We start from the raw sequence: 18,818 nt of genomic DNA on the forward strand, positions 1-18,818 counted from the left end.
TGTGTCCCTCAGGATGCAGTGCTGGCTTTGATTGATTCCTTGTGCAACTGGATCATCAAAGGTTACCACACCACTGCTGGGACAAGCTGTAGCAAGGGAATGGGAAATGTCAAAGGCCATCATGGTGTTTTTCCTTAGGTGGTAGCAGGGACCACAAGCCATAGCAACTCATCCAAGATCCCAAACATCAAAATCCTGTGAAACTGAGACAGTGCAAGGTAATGAGAACTTTTCCCAGGGACTGATGGGCACCCTCAGTGCCACCAGGCAAAGACATTTAAATTTAGTCGACACTCCCAGGACTGGGGCCAGTGTCCTTGTGAATGCAGGGTGGAGACAGAGGCTGGATTGGATCCACGCTGCAAGGTGCACATCTTTCTCAGGGAGCCACTGCTGATGGCACAGTGAAACCAAGGTCATGCTTATAAAATGCAGAAGTGATGACATTTCTGGGGTCAAATTAACTGCCTGGACAAGTTGGGGGTAGTACAATATGAGCACACAACATAAAAACCAATACATACTGTGGATTTGTGCTCATTAGTAGAAGTTAAGTCTTGTTCCTTGATGTCTTTTAATACTTCAAAGTATAGAACATGTTCTGTTAACAACAAAGACACCCACAGACCTCTTCTGAAGCCCAAAATCACTGTTGATATAAACAGATTAAAAAGAGCAATGCAGAGGCAAGGGATATCAGTCCAGTAGTGCAATGTGCAGGCAATCAAGAGGGCCAGAAGGATATATCCTGATTGCACAAGTAAACCTAACATCTTTTGTTGTAATCGGTCATTTTAAACCCTGCTAGGATCTCTGGGCCCTGAAAAGCATGAAGGAGGTCCAGAGGAGCTCAGGAGCATTGGCCCTTTCATTAGCACTGTCTGGGGCATGGTTACATGCTCCCTTCTTTCTCTCCCTTCACATTTCCTGCCACAAGAAAGTGACTTTCACCCCTGGCAATAATAACAGGTTTGAGTCCCTTGGTCTGGCGCATGTCCACCCTGAGGTTACCCTGTGCAGGGGTATTTTGTGCCCACGTTGGCAGCTTCAAATCTATTGCTTGATTGCCGAGCCTTGCCTCCCACAGTGGGAGCCCAGGCTGTTTGAAACCCTCCTTTAAACATATGCTATATTGTTTCAGGTGTCCAAAGTTTTATTTTACTTCTCTAGTAAATATCTTCCAGCTCCTAAATGAGAACTTTGGGAAATCTGCTCCCACAATGCAACTTAAAAATCACCCTGCAGAGACCCTACGTTCCTCAGCTTAAATCCAGCCTTCAGTGTGTCTTGAGTTATGAGGCTGTCCAGACCACTAATAGAGGAGCAGGGGAATTTACACCAAAAGGAATAAACAAGCCAACAATAAAAATAACCATTTATCTCTTCTTCCTCCCCAGTGTCTTACTCAAAAGGTCACTGTGTTCTTTCACAGAAGCAAAGCTCTGTAATGTGAATTTAGGCACTTTAGGCTAAACCCCAGAGTACTCACTTTCCCCCAAGTAACTTTGGTGGATTTTTAGCTCTTTTTTTTTTTTTTCCTTGGATAAGGTCTAAGAAATAACCAGGTTCTCCAGAACAGAGCAGATAGTCAGGCCAGTGGAGCTTGTGCTGAGGGGCTCCCCTGTTGATCTGGGGTGACTCATGGCATAGTGCCAGCCTCTCTTCCCTCCTCTTCTTCAGACAAAGTTTGCCTGCAATAGCCTCAGCTCAGTGGACTAAAAGCGCAGGTTGCAGGAGGGTACACCCAGCTCCCTGCAATCTCACACAAGGGCGGAACAGACAGGCAGGTTTCCCCTGCACAGAAAGCAGCTGGCAACGCCCAGTGGCCAGTTTAGGAAAGAAAACCTCTGCCCATGTCATCATGGCAGCTTGCTTTGCCAAGCAGAAGGTCTAACACCATCTAAAAATATGTCTAACTGTTTAGGAAGAGCAGGACACGCATTGCTCCCCAAAAATTTTCTCTTGCAAAGCTTCCTGTAGATATCCAACTGCCTTGTAAAGATGCCATTGCATGGGACAGCTTCTGCCTTTGCTTTCATTTCAGTGAGATCTGGCCCCAAGTCTCTCCCTAAGATTATTTTGCAGACAGGACAAAGCATTTTATAGGGTTCAGTTTGGCTCAGAAGTTGTTTGGGATTGCCTGGAATTTTGGAAAATGCAGATCCTGCAGCTCAGGGTCTCTGGCTGCAGTGATATTGTGCAGGCATCCTGCTGCCTTCCCAGGTTCTGCTGCTAGAAAAAATAATACCCCATGCTTCTCCTGCACTTCCAAATCCTACAGCATGTTTTGTCAATGTCCACCATTGTTTAAAGCCCTCTGGACTCCTGCTGGGGACATTATTTCTCTCCAAGTTTCATAGGCAGCAGGGGTTTCTTCCTGGTTTTAAAGGGGGCTCCCATGGATCATGAATAACCTGTGATGTTGCTAACACAAGCCTTACCCAGTTGTCCTGTAACACACACAAGAGTTCACATCTGAAAATCCAACTGGCTGAGAAATCCATGGGCATTTTGAAATGTTCTGAATCTGAGAGAGGAGGCTTGGCAGGTCACCCTAAGAGACCACCGTGCACAAAGCAGTTCCAGTATGAACAGTTCCAGTATGTTTGTTGGAAAATGACATATTTCTGAAAGTTTGCTGAAAGTTTGCTCATTCTTAGTCCTCAGAGGCTGTGTTTGATCTGTGTAGCTTGCACCAGGGACATGCAGGGATTTCCCCATGGTCAGGCTGAGCTGACCTGCATCTGGGCACCCTGGAGCAAGTCAGAGCAGACCAAGAACCCTTGGCAGAGGCATGTGTGTGTCACCATGGCACAGGAGATGCACTTTGTGCATCTGAGATGCACTCTGTGTATCACAGCTGTGCCTGAACCACATCTAACATCTCCTCTTCTTCCTTTTTAAACCCAGAAGATGGGAAAAGAGACACCATTACTTAACACCCTAACAGAATAATTTAAATAAATAGTTTACAAAACAACTGGGCGCAAATCATCAGCAAGATGGATACAAAGAAAGGGCCTTCAAGTCCAATGGAGGAAAATATTCACCATAATGAATACACACACAATAGGTACACTACATATGCACCTCAAACTGATTAATGAATCAAAAAATAATTGTAAAATGAATAAATAAAAAGCTGGAGATTCACTGAATTAGAATACAGTGTATGCATTAGAATTAATCAATGTATTTTCAGTAACTATAAGATATTATTTTTTTGGCTAAAAAGCCTTAATAACAGCATCTCTCTTTGCCACACTCAAATACATTGATCTGAAGGATTGGGGTAGATCACAGGGCGAGAGTTTGAGGATTTTACTCTTCCTTTTGCCACTGATCGATTGTGTAAACAACTAATGTAAGTCAGAATTCTGCTACATTTCACAGTTTCCCTTTTGTAAGTGGGATAATATTTCTTACTGGTTTTTACTGAGCAGTTGGAGATCTTGGGGAGAAAGCAGATATTTAAATGCCCTATGTTATTATTTTAGGCCCTGATTCAGGAAAACATATACGTTTAAATCCTGCTGCTTTAATGGGTTGCAAGCACCTATTTTAGGCTAAGCTCACATTGATGTGGTCTTTCTGAAAAAGCTGCCCTAAAACTTTTAATTATCCCTATTATAAATATAGCCCGTTGAAGCTTATTTAAAAGATAATTTCTAAAATACAGGAGGAAAGTAGTGAATTGATGGCAGCTCAGCATATTGAGGCATTACCTTTCGTGCTTTGCTCGGATGAAAGACTCGTGCAGGAGTACCCATGCCTTTCTGATTAGATACATGCAGCAGGCTTTAGGAACCCTTCAAAGATCCTTGGTACGGAGCCAGGAGCAGCTCTGCATTGACATCGGGGGAGCAAAAAAAAAAAATCAAACTCCTTTTCTCAGAGCCCGGCTCCTTCCCCCAGCCCCCCCGCTCATATTTGTATATATTCCGAGAGGAGAGCCGGGCTCAGCTTGTTCATAAACTGCAGTTCCTGGGCGGACCCCACGCACAGCTGGGCTCAGCGCTGGATCCGCCTTCCCGAGCCGCAGCCTCGCAGAGAGGGGCTGGGGCTGGCAGCCGGAGCCTCGCACGGACCGCTGCCCCGAGGAGGATGAGCCGGTCACCGCCGTGAGCCTGGCTGCTGCTGGCCAGGGCTGTCCAGAAATGGGGCACTGGAGGAGACCCGGTCTGCTTCCCCTGCTGCTGCTCTCCTTGTGTGAGTAGAAAAGTCTTTCTGGTCAGGCAATGTTTTAAGCAACGTACTCAGAGAGGTCATTTATTTTTCCTTCCTCCAGCAAAACAGCTAATCTTTGATTTCTCCCCTGACAGCAATTAGCCAGAGGATTGGAAATAGCAGAGAGTTTAGCTGAATACTCTGCTAAAACTGTGTATTTCTCCTATGGCGAGGGGCGAGCGGTTGCCTGGTGGAAAGTGCTGTGTGCTGGCTTGGAGCAGCTCGCAGATGTCAGTGTTTACAGTGCAAAAATATATATAGGTCAGCATTACTTGTTGGAAGTTTTTATTTTATTGAGGGAGATGAAAAGCAACTGAAGTGCACGATCGCTGAACGATCTGGCTCCGACAGCGTCCAGATGTGGTGAAGTTTGCAGCTTAGAACTTTTATCAGCCCTGGTTTATGTGCAGAATTAATCGAACTATTAAAGGAGGAAAGAAGTGGGAGAGGGGGAGGAGAAGTGTCTTTGCAACAACATCTGGTTATTCGGCAAACCTTTCCAGCACTTACGTAAAGATCTCTTTGTAACAAGTGCCCTGTTTCAGTTTTGATAGCACTTCTTCAGTACTGTAGATAAAATTCTCCAGCAGCACTTGAAAATGTGCCCATCCGAGGTTTAACTTTTTCTTGTTTATATCTTGATGATTGTTTCATAACAGGGAATGGATTTGTATATAAGTGAGTGTTACATACACATCTCCTAAGTATGTGTGTGCGTGTCTTTCTGTATATACAGAGTCTGTGTATGTGTACACAGGCATATATCCCTACAAAGCTTATATTTATATATTTGCATGGACACTACTTTAAAAAGTGAACTCTTACAAACACAGACCTGTTGCCCTTGATGTAGAAATTCCAATGCAACCAAAATCACTTTTTGGTCAAAGTGATGAAGGAGGAGGATTATAATTCCAGTATTTTTGCATCCAAATGAAATCACTGGGGGCAGGGATCTGTATCTGTGTTCACTTTACATGCATCCCCCTATCTACAAGACCAGGGAATAAAAGAATTATTGGTCAGTAATTTGTGTATAGGCAAACAAAACCATGGGTGCAACTGTTGAAGCGGAGAGAACCAGATGGGGACATTTAGGACATAGTATCTGATTGATTTTTCAAAGTTATGGAGATCTATAGTATTAATTTTTGTAGATAATACCCCAAAGTGTGGTTTGAAATGTAGGATGCTATACTGATAACATCCTGCTAACTTAATCACATTTGGAGCAGGAGTTACTACAAGTTATTATTTAAAGCACAGTCTTAGGTTGTTTTTGGTAAGAAAGAAGACCACTAACTATACTTCAGAAGTACCTAATTTTGGAGTCATTTAACTTATGGTTTCCTTTTTCTAAAAGGCAAGGTTTTAATCTGAAAGAAGCCAAACCAAAACATATCACCATTACTAAGTTCATCAGAAAGGTTATATGAGTGATATGATGACAAAATTTGCGTCTGCACAGGGTAAAAAAAATAAGCCAAGGCTTGTTATCTGTGATTCAGCTCACCAGTGATAGATGTTTTCTGGGACTACATCCACTTCCTCTGCATTTAGTGTTAGATTGACCCTACAGTCATTCTGAGAGAGTAAAAGTACCCAAGGAGGCCACTTCACATTGACATTAAAAGAGAAGGGAAGAGCTAGGTCCTCAAATTCCCCAGATTGACAGAACATGCACAATCAGCTGTTCTTCAAGCAATAAATCATACCACTCATCAAGCCTCTCTTTGAAGAGTGACAGCTCTGGCTTGGTGGCAGCAGCAAAGTTGATCCTCTTAGCACAGAGATTTAAGACTTGCCATAGAGAACATGGCCCAGAACACTGAAATTCAGCTACTGGATTTCCTTAATTCTCCATGGCCAGCCCTACCAAGGCTTCAAAATATCCACCCTTAATGGATATCTCTGGATATTCACCCTGGATATCCACCCTTAAACTTCTCCTCAATGGCAGTGCCTGCTGGAGGGCAGCAATTTTACATGGCTTTCTCAGCAGGAGATGAAGACGGGAGCTGTAGTTTTACCACTGCAAACACAAACCCTCACAGAGGTGGGCAGAAAATCCTTCCAGAACAGAGAGCTGGACTTAACTGCACAAAAAAAATATGAGGATCATTGAGAATGGAAAACTGTCATAGAGGGGGTGGAGCTGGAGGCTTTCAGTGTCTTTAGGTTGGCCAGGAGAGAGCTGGGAGGTGAGCTGGTCATCTACAGCCAGGTCCTGGGAAAACCTTTTCTGACAGAGGGCTTCCTCTTCTGTGGAACAGAGATAAAACAAGATGTGCACACTGGAAGATAAAATGGGGCACAACACAGCAAAGTTGTTCCAGCAGATAGTTATAGTGGTGGATATTTGTTGCTCAAAGCCTTCAAGACTGCAAGACTACCACCTTGGAAGTCCATAAGCTATACAGAAACTACAGGTTTGATATCAGGATTACTGTATTTTGCACATGGAAACACTCTGCCCTCAGAAGTAGGAACTGGGAGTTTTCCTGCCCTGTTTTCTATGAATATTGGGAAATTATCCCCTGTGCTCCATCTGTCAGGAACAGGGCTCACATCCAAACAGGCAAGGGGCTGAGCTCAGTCTCATCTCACAGAGGGGACAGCAGAGCATCACAACCTCTAACCCGTGGAGACTGCCTCAAGAACATGGGCTAAGTGTCACTGGTGTGACAGCAGCTCTCAGGGCTGTAAGAGCCCCAGGAGCCTGGCAGAGCCTTTGTGCATCCAGCCTCCAGAAGAGGATGTGAAACTCCAAATCTGCCAAGGCACATAGCACTTACCAAGGGAGAGCAAACTGTACTCCTTGGGCTGTGATGAGGTTCCAAAGAAAGAGAAAGAAGATTTTTGAAATGAGGTGAGGTTGCAGGTCTGCCACCCCAAGTCCAGAGCTCCCAGTTCCTGGGGTTTGAGTGTGCTTCCCCATAACTAGGTCTCCTGTTAAAAATGTTGGTCCACTGAAATACCCTTTTTTTTTGCCAAGTCTCCTGGGCTTCTTTTGCCATGGTTGATGGCTCTACAGAGAGTGCATTTGAGGGTAATCTCCTGATAGATGGTGGCTTTCTGAAGCCGCATTCTCTTTCCTGCTTGCAAAAACTGTTCCCCCAGTGAGCCTCTTCAGCTAAATATATAGAGCATATAGAATTCATAAATCAGGACAGGGAGCTCCAGGGCTGTCAGAAAAGCATCTCTGGCTTTTGATCTGCCCAAGAAATCTCTGACCTATCCCAGGCTCCTCAGGCAGCTTGTTCAAGAAGTTGGCCTCTTATTTCTGAGGTCACCAGAGCTAAAGCCAGAGGTTGTAGTGCCACCAAAATGCCAGCCCGCTCCTCAGGCAGGAGCTCTGTTGGGATTGCAGCCCAACACCAATGCATGCAAAATTTAGCAACACTGGGTCAAACAGTGAGAGGATGAGGGAAGGAAAAAGACAAATGAAGAGTCACCCTCCATTTCACAGGCATTTACAGAAAGGAGCTGTGCAGGTCCAAGGGCAAGCCAGAGCAGCAGAGCAAACCTCTCCTCCCAGGCTAAGCAGCACTGCCCACCCCAGGACACAGGGCTGCAGGGCTGGTTGTGACAATCCATGTCATATTGATTTAATACAGCCAAAATAAAGGAAGAAATTACCACCCTCAGAAAGCTCTGAGGGCTACCAGAGCCCCACATTGGCTCGGTGTAGGGAGCTGGATTGGGAGCAGGCACAGGATCCCACTGCCTGAAGGAGAAACTTGTGCATCCTACCATGAGGCTAAATAAAAACAAAGCTGCAGCAAATTCTCCAGTTAGGAAATAAAAATGGAAGACACAAGAAAAACCCTGACAATGCAGAACTGGAGTGCACTGCAATGTTGCAAGTGCTATGAGACTCAGCAAGGAAAGTGATGGCTTATTTTCAATTCACCTTTACACACCTCCAAATCTGATGCTACGGTTTCAGTCCTTGGTGTGAATTAGATTAACTGAAGGTCAAGAAGAGTGGCAGTGTACAGCTATGTGAGATGAATGAAAACTGGTATTTCCTCTCCCCTTGCACCTCCAGCTTTGCTCAGACTTGAGACAGGCTGGTCATTGGTATAGTTGACCATCACTAAAGCTTCACTTTGCATTTTGATAGGGGCCTTTGAGGAAAGAAATACTTTCTGAAACATTCAGTACAACTTGAAATTAAAACACACAATTTTCTAACCAAAAGATCCCAACAACCAACGCAAAACGGATGTTTCCTGGTATTTTACTGGTGTTATCACTGTTTAATGATGGCCCCAAAGACATTTTTGTGTACTAGCAGTAAATAAGTTCAGCCAGCTGCAATCATGATACTTGTTACTCCCATTAGAGGCAGAGTTCTGCACAGATGTATCCCACGTATTCACTGAATATTCAGAAAGTAAACACTGGCATTAAAAACAGGTGACTGGGGCCTTTTATTCTGAGAAAGAATTCCACTCTACTGCCTGTATGCACAGCTTTATATTGCTCTGTGATTTGCTCTGTCGAGTTTATTTCCTCAGGACATTGTTTTCCTCTCCCCTTAGTGATAACTCTTTGCAATAACATTTGCTTTCAGCCAGGCTCCACAGTGCTGCAACTTGCCATAAACTAATGAACTCTCCCATAGGCTGTCATGTTTTCAAGGAAGCGCAACATCTGATACTTTTATTAAAAAAAAACAGTCCCACCAAGGAGACAAAATCAGCAGCTCCCACACACTCTGCTCCTTTCACATCCCGAGTTCAGCGCCGTGTGCCAAGTGAAAGCCTTGCTCTGGAAGGGGCCTCCATGCAGAAGGGAGATAACACCACTGATGGCTGCCTGCCCTATCAAACCTACACTATGTCCGTGCTGGACCCCAACTGTGGGATAACATTTCCTTAGGGATCTTCAGTGGGAAGTGAAGGAGTGGCTGAAAGCTGTCTTGGCCCTGCTTGCATGCACATCCCTGAATTCAGAGCCAACTCGTGTGATTCTGCCTCTGGAAATTATGTGTAGCATCCATCAGAGTCGTATTTCTTCTTCTTCTGTTGGTTCATCTTTTTGTTACATCCCATGTAGGGTTGAAACTCTGCTGCCAGCTTCTGGTAACTGTCAAAATTTTAGGAGAAGTGGGAGAGCCTTCTTATCGTGCTATCCCCTCTGCAGCCCATGTTCCTACTAATTATAAGGCTCCAAGACTTAAACTTTCATGGAGCTGTTGCACTGCAGTGTTTTCCTTCCCATTGATAAGCCAGGAACAAACGACAGCTGATTTATAGTACAGCAAATTCATTGTGGCATGTGGGTCATTAATGTGACCACAGCCTGCCAGGCTGTGCTGGACACAGGGCTGTGGCCCATGTGGACTCCAGCAGCCCAAGAACATGCCTAAACCCAAGAGCTACCCTAGACCCTGCACATGGCTATCTGGATTCAAGATTTTTTGTTTTTTAAGGACGTTATCACCATTTGAGCTGAGTGATTTGAAGCACTCAGCCTGGGCATGGTGTATGTGGGGGGCTGGTGGGCAGTTCCAGCTGTAGTGGAGGGCTGAGGGATGTCCCAGCAGTGGCAGCTGCAGAGGGTCACTTTGCAGGTCCTGTGCTCCAGTTACACCTGTGCCTCTCTCGAAGTGGCCACAACTCTCAAAGTAGCTGAAGCAGCATCATATTGGATGCGTTTTGGTGGCAGGAAGACCTCTCACCTTCCCACACTGTGGATGGAGATGCCCCCTTTATCTCCATGTCAGTTACTCTCCAATGAACCCAAAACTCCAGTCTTTCTGGATAAGTAGGTGTCCAAAGAAAGCTTCCCCAGCAGCTTCCTCCTTGGCTGCAGACAGTGCTGGTGAGCTGTGAAGTTTCTGGAGGAAATTCCAGACTGCCTTCACTCAGCCTCCAAAGAGCTGCTGTCCTGCCCATGCAGCACTCAATGGCAAGTCCTCTAGCCATGCTTTGGAGCTGGAGAGTCCAGACCTCCAGGACCATCACACACCCCCGAATGCACACCCTGCACACCAAGCAGCACAGATGTGCCTGTGCCAGCCAAGGGAACCAGCACAGCCACGGCTGCCAGCAAACAGGGCTGGGTTATTGCCCTGCCTTGGGATCCAGGCAGACCAGAGCCCTAAAGCAATCACCTGAGCTGACACCCACTGATGTCTGATATTGCCCCACTATCCAAATAAATCTCTCCTAATCTCTTCAGTTCCTGCAACATCCTTAGGAAGATGTTCCCTCTGGGAACAACACACATCCTTGCATCTGGAAGGTTCAGAAATATCTGCAGGAGTTCCTGGCCACTAAGAGGGGCCTTTTCTTTAGATCAGTAATGGGATTTTGATACTGATCCATTCTCCCTTCAGCCATCCCAAACCAGAATGCTTAGCTGTATCCTGCATTGCCATAGTTCATTGTGCACCCCATCAAAAGATGATGTTGCCAATGTGGATCCAAACCGTGACCAGCAGGTGTGAAAATCCCGAGAAAAATTCCTTCACTTTTCCTGCAAAATCAGGAGGATAACTCAGGCCCCTTCCTGGAAATGTTTCTTGTGACTGCTGTGACTACTAGAGCTTCTGGTGCATTTACAATGAACACTGGTACAGACATTTCCTTTAAAAGATCCTTTGCTGCTTCCAGGTGGGTTGTTAAATAAACTGCTGTCCATGCAGAATGAATGCCTGTGTCCCCTTCGAGTGTTTGACTGAGCAGGTTGCCAGTCAATGCAGCTGGAACATGATGAGGAACATCTGTTTGATGTTGCTTGATAAAACTTCCTGCCTTGGAGACTCTAAACCCCAGCATCCAGCATGGAAGAAACTGAATCAGCTGCTGTCTTGCTGCGTAAAGCATTTTTTCCATGCTAGATCTATCCCAAAATTAGCCCCAACCAGTCTATGATAGCAAAGAGACCCTTCTTCTTGCAGTGGGAAGTGACACACAGACCCGTAAGCTCAAGCAGTTGAATGAATCATCCTTCTTCCAATAGACCCCGGGTACAAGCATCCACAGAAATAAGACCAATGGATCCCCTGGGATCTCAGTTCCTGCCATGTCTTTAATATGCCAAAAGGCACTCAGTGGGAGAAAATGCAGACATTCCCACCAAAGGCAGAAGATATTAGCTTGCGGGTGAGGTCTCAGCAAATATTTATTGTGGTTTTGTATATGTGCCCTGTGCTCACCTGTTTGTAGAACATCACCATCACATCTGTGCCTTCCTTTCACCCTTGCCAGGGCTATCAGCTCTGTAACAGGCTGTGGCTTGGGAGGCAGCTCTTGGGCAGAAGCACTGTTCAGCATATTGAGATTGTGGCATGTCTAAGGAGGTACCCAGAGGCAGGCTATTGAGTTGAAAAGACAAGGCACTCCTGCAAAGTGATGAGATTGTGGAGCAGGAGATGGGGAACAGAGAACATTCCCTGCTTTGTCATTTCTTCCATGCTGGAAGAGCGGCTCTGCCTCCTGAACCTCATCTCCCTGGAGCTGTGCTGCAGCTCTGCCCAGGGGCTGGGATTGTGGGAACCTTCTCCTTCCCCTGCAAGGGGAATCTCTTGAGAGGCATTGCACAGATACACAAGCTCCTGTTACTTCTATGTGCAAAGAAAAAGCACTTCAGGTTCTGTCAACAGGACTCTCAGTTCCATTCCTGCAAAAAATTCCTTTCCAGCCCTGGTCCCCCTGCCCTCATGCCATAGCTCTCTTCTGCTTTAAAAAATGGAAAATACTCAATTTCAATTCAACCCTACTGGGCAGTTTTGGTAAGTTAGAACACAAGCTCCTTAAAAGATATTTTTCACAGGTGAAGAAGGGCATGAAAGAGAAGAACACACCATCTATTTATGTGCTAAACATGGGACACTTCAGGAGAAGGCAGAAGGTTTTTAGCATCTGTAACCCAAGCTAGCCTCAAGTTCCCTCTGCCAGAACAAATTAGCTAATTACTGTTAGAGCTGGCCTAAACGAGGGCAAAATTCTACTCTATGTAATGATTTCAGCAGACATAAAGAGCTGGCAGTGTTGGAACAAGCTGATGACAGCACATGGATGGAGAGTTCACAGAACACCTCTGCCCCAGCAGCTTGTGACACAGTCCCTTGCAAGCCCTTTTTCTCCTTGGGAATCAAAGTCATACAAATGCAAAAAATGCAAACTGGTCAATCATAAAAGTCCAACCAGAGATGAAGAGCAGCAGCTCCAGTCCAATGTCTCTTTGTGGGCTCATCAAAGACCTTCCAGCAGATGGGATGCCAAATGTGTGCCAGGAATTTCAAACACTCCTCAGGAAGTTCATCTGAATCACCAGCAACCCATTTGCACTTAAAACAGAGCAAACCCTGGTGCCCAAATGTGACCCAGATAAAGTTTCTGACGTGTTTACCTATTTGCATGGTATCCTTCCATTTCAATTCCATCTATTCACAGAAATCCAGGATTCGTGCAGAGCCTGAAAAACACACAGAAAATTGAATTCCAGAGCATAATATGATGATAATTATAAAAAAACACTGACTGCTGCACAGAAGTTTTACTTGAATGGCATTAGTTTAGGCAGAGCAATGTCTGCTACCGACTGGCAGCTCACATGTTTTTGCTTCTTGGTTGATTGCTGCTGCTTGTTCTGTGTAAAAGGGGGAACTCATGACTGCTGCATCTGAGAATGAGCTGCAGAAGCTGCACTTGATTGGGATATAGGATAGACTGTTGGTGCCTCTGCAGAAACAGGAGCAATAAAAATGGTGGCAACAGCAGAGTGGGTTTGGTTGACTGTTGCATTCTGCCAGGCAGCTCTTGGTCCTAAAAGTGCTCTAAAACCCTCAGCAGTTTCTGCAGCAACTTGCAAGGATGAGCTCAAACCACCCGAGCGTGGCCAGGCAGTGACTCCTGCTCCCCAGCAGTGTGGGAGGTGGCAGAATGGACTTATTTTCAAGGCAAGAATTTAGTCAGGACAGAATCACTGCAAAGGGCTCTTCAAAGGGCTGAAATCTTGGAAAGGCTCTGAAAATATGGCAGGCAAATCCCCAATCATTAGAAGGCAACTTCCACTGGGGATGTGCCAGCTCAGCCCCCTGCAAACCCCACTGGCAGCCCACATGCCCCAGGCTGTGATGTGCTGATAATGCATTGCCTCACCCTGCAGGACCCAGATAAGCAGAGGTGCTGGCAGAGCTGCTAAAATTACTTATGAGCTGCTGAAACTCAGCATCTCCCCACCTCCTCAGATCCTGAATATGTTGCTTTGCTTTCCATCTGTCAAGGAGGGGTGGCACGGTCCCCTCGTGTGCTGTCAGGGCTGGTGGGAGTTGCCGTGGCACTGGGGCTGTGCTGTGATGCTGGTGAAGGTCCCACATGTATCCATGGTGTGGATATCCATGGTAGTTTTCTCTTGGGCTGACCCCTGGCTGTGGGGTTTTTTCCCTCCTAGGCACTTCAGGCTGTGCTGCTGGCTTGGCTTGCTCTCTCTAGGGTTTTCCAATACAACAGGGTGGAAAGGACAGCAGAATATAGGAACAAGAAAGAAATGGGGACAGAGGTGCAATGAAAGGGAATTGCTGTCAAACAAGGTTGCACCTTCAGACAAGGATGGCTGCAAAACTTGGTCTGTGTTATAGCTCCCCTCATGTGACAGTCATAGCCCAGTGGCTGACAAATGCCTAAATGGGTGAGTACAGGTATTACCAGGCAAATTCATACCTGCTTTTGTCTGCCAGGGAAGCTTTGGCCTGGCCTGGTCATGGCTCTGGAGGTACTGACCATAATTACACAATGTCCCACAATACCCAGCAGGTAGGGAGTAAAAAATCCCTACTCTTAAGCTGCTTTCTGGGCAATGTGAGGGATTCCTGTGAGGATTAGAACCTTCTGTTCTAATCCTCAACCCTCCTTTGAGGTCTCTTTTCAAAGAAGGATGCAGAGCATCACTGCTCATCTCACAAAGGAATAAACTAGCCTCCAGCACAGGGGACAACCCCTAAGTTTTGAGTTTTCTCCTTGTTTCAGGACAGCTTTCCTCGTCCAGCAAGTCAGCACAAGGGTAGGTGCAGTGGTACCCATATGGATACCCATATGGAGCTGTGAGCTTGCCCACCAGCATTGCCTTCAGGGCTGTCCCTTCCTGCCCCTTCACCCCCCTCATCTGTCCCTGGATCACAGCTGAGTCACCTTTGTGTTCAAATTCCAGCCCAGAAACTGGCAAATGATGTCACATGGTCCAAGAGCCCAGCCAGGTCTAATACAGCATTTCAGCCTAATTGGACTGAGCTTCTTGCCCAGGTGAAGCAGTGCTTGGCTGCCTCAGGGACTGACTGAAAAGTAATGCAAATAACATGCAACCAGGTAAGCCCAACCACCAGCTTTACTGATATTTCAGTGAAGTGGATCCAGAAACACACACATCATTTTCAGACATTGCTGAAGGTTTCAAAGACACTGAGAAAAACAAATGAAATAGTGCAAAGCCACTATTGTTTTATCCACTCCACGTTCCCTCATCCTCAGCTCAATGTCTCTGGATGTAAACTGGTGTTAATGGGAAAGACGTTGTCCATGACACCAGAAAGCAGGTTCTCCTGAAAGAGCTTGAGTCCAGAGTCTAATGGGGGTATAGTTTTTGCCTCACCTGATATTTACAGTGCTTCCAAAGCTCAGCAAGGGCAGAACATTCTCCTTGTCATGTTGGGCTGGGTCCTGCTGGGCTTCAGGACCTCAGGGCTGCAGGGTTGGCTTGCCTGGTTTTTCAAACTTTAATCCCAAACTTTCTTTGGGAGTAACTTTCACATTTTGAGTTCCTCAGCTGAAAGACAAAAAAAAATAGGCAAGTGTCACACATTTCAAGGCACAGGAGAAATCAAAAAACTTACTTAAAAATATTTAAGTAAAATAAACTTCATCTTAATACTTTTTCCTCGTAACACACTGTCATGATCTATGTGCAATTTTTCCATAACTCTTTTCTAATGGATTGCATGAGAGCCTGTATGCAAATTAACCACGAGGAGATGGGAAAGATCCTCCAGGAATTGCTCTGCATGTGGAAATGAATTTCAGTTTAGCCACTTCAGAGCAATTTTTTTGTTTACTTTCCACTGACATGAAATCAGCCACGATTGCATCGCATGCGGGATTGATTAGCCAGTTACATAATGCTTAATAAATCCAAGAGAAATAATATAAAACACATCACCCAGTCTGGGAAGAGGAGCAGTAAGTCAGTGTCACCAACACACCCAGGCCAGGCAGCAGGGAAGCATCTGAACCAATGCTGGGGGGATGCAGGGTTGTGCTGCTGCAGGATAAATGTGATCAGGAAAAATGCTTGTGGCACATGTGGAGGCCTTGAGGACAGACAGATTGTGTGTGATGGTGAGGGTCCACCAGGAGAGGTCACAGCCTTGTGGGGAGGGCAGCTCAGCCCGTCCTGGGGTGCTGGCACACCCAGCTCCAGCTGGCTCTGCTGCTGTGTAAGGTGTTACCTCACCCCAGGAACGCTCCCCCGAGGGCTTCCTAAAATCACAACGGCCCTGCAAACAAAAAGAGCAAGATTAGGTGATTAATTATTTACCACAGATTATCCTGCAGTGTGTGGGGAGGAGAGAGAGCGTTTCGCTGGTGGTCCCTGGGGAGTGGGGAGGAAGGGAGGTGACCCAGGACGGGGCTGCCAGGCTGGACACAAAACAGTAGTGCTGATTTAAACCCAAAAGAAGTGGGGGGTGTACGAAGACTGGAGGTGCCTCTGGCCCTGCAGTGCCAGCACTCTGGCTCTCCCAGGAAAGCTGCCCAGCCCACGGGTGTATTGCTCCAGGCACTCCCCACTGCTCTGCCTGGAGCAGCCCTTGGCCTCCTTTCCCACATTTTCCTGCCTGCTCTGCTCCCCCGCTTTGCTCCTGGTCCCAGAGGAGCCCTGCCGATGCCTTCACCCACGCCGTGGCTGACTTCCAACAGAGGAAAAGCCGGGCATGAAGGGGTTAATTACTACAGGCACAGCACAAGCCAAGTCTGTAAGTGACTCCCTATTGCTATTTCGAAAAGAGGCTGCCTGGAAAGGGAAAGGAAAAAAAAAAGAGAGAGAGAGAGAGGTTTACTTTACAACCATCATTATTTCATCTGCAGAGTTTATACAATGGAAAATAAAAGCCAGAGTACGCGAAGTCAAATCATTTCTGTTTCATTAATGGTATGGAAATCGTTTTGTTTTTATAGGGGAAAAACAAATGTGAACTTGATGTGTGTGTGTGTATGTGTGTATGTGTGAGCATGCAACTCCCTTCATTGCAAAGGGCAGAGCAGTGAAATCCAGAAATAAAAAATGACTCAGAGGCCGTAGGACCTATGAGTCAGTTGAGCTGTTGTTGTTTTTAAACACAAGCGAGAGCACAATATGGCAAATAATTGCCCCTGCAGCCCCCCCGCCACCGGCATCCCTGCTGGCACAGCCATCCCAGGCTGTGGCACAGGCTGCCCTGCCAGCCCCAGGCTGGACACCGACCCAGGGACACAGGGCTGGAGCAGGGCTGTCCCAGCAGGAGCAGCTTTGGGGGACAGAGTGAAATCTGCGAAAGAAACTCGAGACCCGGTCAGAGTGGGTGGAGGAGACAAGTGGCTGCGGGGGCAGGTGGGGAGTGCAGGGCCAGGTGCACTCCCCTGTCCGCACCCAGACATCAACCCACCACAATCAAAGAGAAACTGCTCTGGCCAAATTCTCTCTGCTGGCATCTCCTCGCTGGCCCCTGGCACTGCAGCCTGCCTGGATGCTGCTGGATGCTGGGGTACCTGAGCACAAACATCCTCACACCCCAAAGGCAGAGTCATTGTGCTGATACACAGAAAACTTGTGAAAGGCACCCGAGAAACACCGGAGATTACCAAAGCAGAAGGACAGACAGCAATCTGCAGAGCTCATCCCTCCCCTGGGTGAAGTTAGATCATGATGTAATTTAAGCATCTGAAAGAGACTGGAGGAGCCTGCTGTTATGATCCATACCCAATTTACTTTGTGATGGGACTAAGCAGTATTTGCTAAACACTGAATTTAAAGGGATATTTTCACAAAAGAAAAATAAGTGGTAGAGTAAGTCAGTTACCAGCCCCTTTGAAGAAGGTCCAAGTGAACCAGAAATGCATACTGCATGTCCTCCTGGCACCGGAAGAACTGGTGTCTAACACAATCAAAATCAGTCCTTTTTTATGCACCAGGAAACATTTCTGCCTCATTCCTTGCTCCACACTGTACTCTGCCAAATGCAGTATTTATTATGCAGGACCATGTGCAATCACATACCTGAGGGTGGAGCCCTGATCCGAATGCAGCACTGATGGATTTCCTGGGAGATCCAGTGGCTTGTGCCTTGCAGAGGCAAAAACTGTGATATTAAGATTTTCCAGCTCCATTTGGCCTGTTCTACCTCTCCTACAAAGATAAAGATGCAGTGTAAAACACATGGATGGAGAAGAGCAGCCTGACACTCAAAACCTCTTTGGCTCAGCATCTGAAAGCAGCACCAGACCCCACCATGGAGAACGGGAGGAAACTGAGCTGCATCCAAAATAGAAGTACAACACTTTGAGGTCTGGTTCTGGGGAGTTTCTGCAGCACAGCAGGATGCTGCAACAAGATCAGGCAAGACTGCAAGAAATCTGGGATCACTGTTACACAGATCATGCTGAACAACTTCCATGGGAACTCCTTACCCTGCACAGAATCTCCTGGAAATCAGGGCACAGGAATTGCCCTGGTGCCCATCTGTGGCACTGGCTGCTGCATCATGGAGGAGGCAGCTCAGGAGTAATCTGGTGATGGGGAACACCTGGTGCTCTCACATGGGTCAGCAAGAGAGCAGAGCCCATCAGCTCTGCTGCTGGATTAATCTTAAAAACAAAGTGCTGCATATAAAAGGGAAGGAATTTGTTTGTTCTCATAATAATTTTATGAGGCTCTGTTATTGCATACTTGTGTCATTAACCATGGATAAAAGCCCAAAGCAAAACCTAATCCTGAGCTTGGCAGAGACGCAGGACTCACCGCAGAGCCCAGGCTCACCCAGGTGGGGAAGCAGGTCCCAGTGCAGGTGGTATTTCCACCAGGGCACCTCTCTGGGGGCTTCCAGGGAGAACAGGGTTGGGTTAGAGCTGCTCCCCAGTCCTGTGCTTGAGTGCTCATTAGAGAAAGCAAAGAGCATCTCAGCTAATCTCCCCAGCCTTGGTCTCTCCCAGGGCAAAGCCTGGGGATTACAGGTTGACTGGTTTGCATGGAAAAGATGATGCAGGGGCCTCCAGAGCCCCTATAGCAGCAGCAAGCTGGGCAGCCCTCTGTGACTGCTGAAACAGTGTCAGCCCCTCCTGGGGTGCTTGGAGATATGCAGAAAAGGGGGGATAGACCTCACTGTACAACATTTACAACCTAAGAATTAACAAATTTTCTTTGTCCTTGAGAAATACAATCAATCTAAGGATAGTTGTCACTGCAAGACAGAGCATGATCTGAAGGTCCCATAGGGGAGGCCCTGTGTAACAAAAGCCTTGGTCTCCTTCCACCTTGGGAAGGGAAGAGCTGGGAACAGGGGTAAGTGCCCTAGCACCTCACTCCAAACACATTCCCTTAACCCCATC

The 18,818-nt window shown here is 46.6% G+C and overlaps 1 protein-coding gene across 1 annotated transcript in view; it reads left to right on the top strand.

The window, feature by feature from the left end:
• Positions 1–4,067: 4,067 nt before the first annotated feature.
• LOC132075490 (TGF-beta receptor type-2-like) overlaps positions 4,068–18,818 on the top strand; it is a 30,182-nt gene continuing 15,431 nt past the window's right edge. The window contains exon 1 of the mRNA XM_059475957.1: positions 4,068–4,209. Within this exon, the coding sequence (XP_059331940.1) occupies positions 4,158–4,209 (52 nt within the window). The 5' untranslated portion in view covers positions 4,068–4,157. The remainder of the gene's footprint in view (positions 4,210–18,818) is intronic.

Source organism: Ammospiza nelsoni, chromosome 7, assembly GCF_027579445.1.
Source record: "Ammospiza nelsoni isolate bAmmNel1 chromosome 7, bAmmNel1.pri, whole genome shotgun sequence".
Classification (NCBI taxonomy): Eukaryota; Metazoa; Chordata; class Aves; order Passeriformes; family Passerellidae; genus Ammospiza; species Ammospiza nelsoni.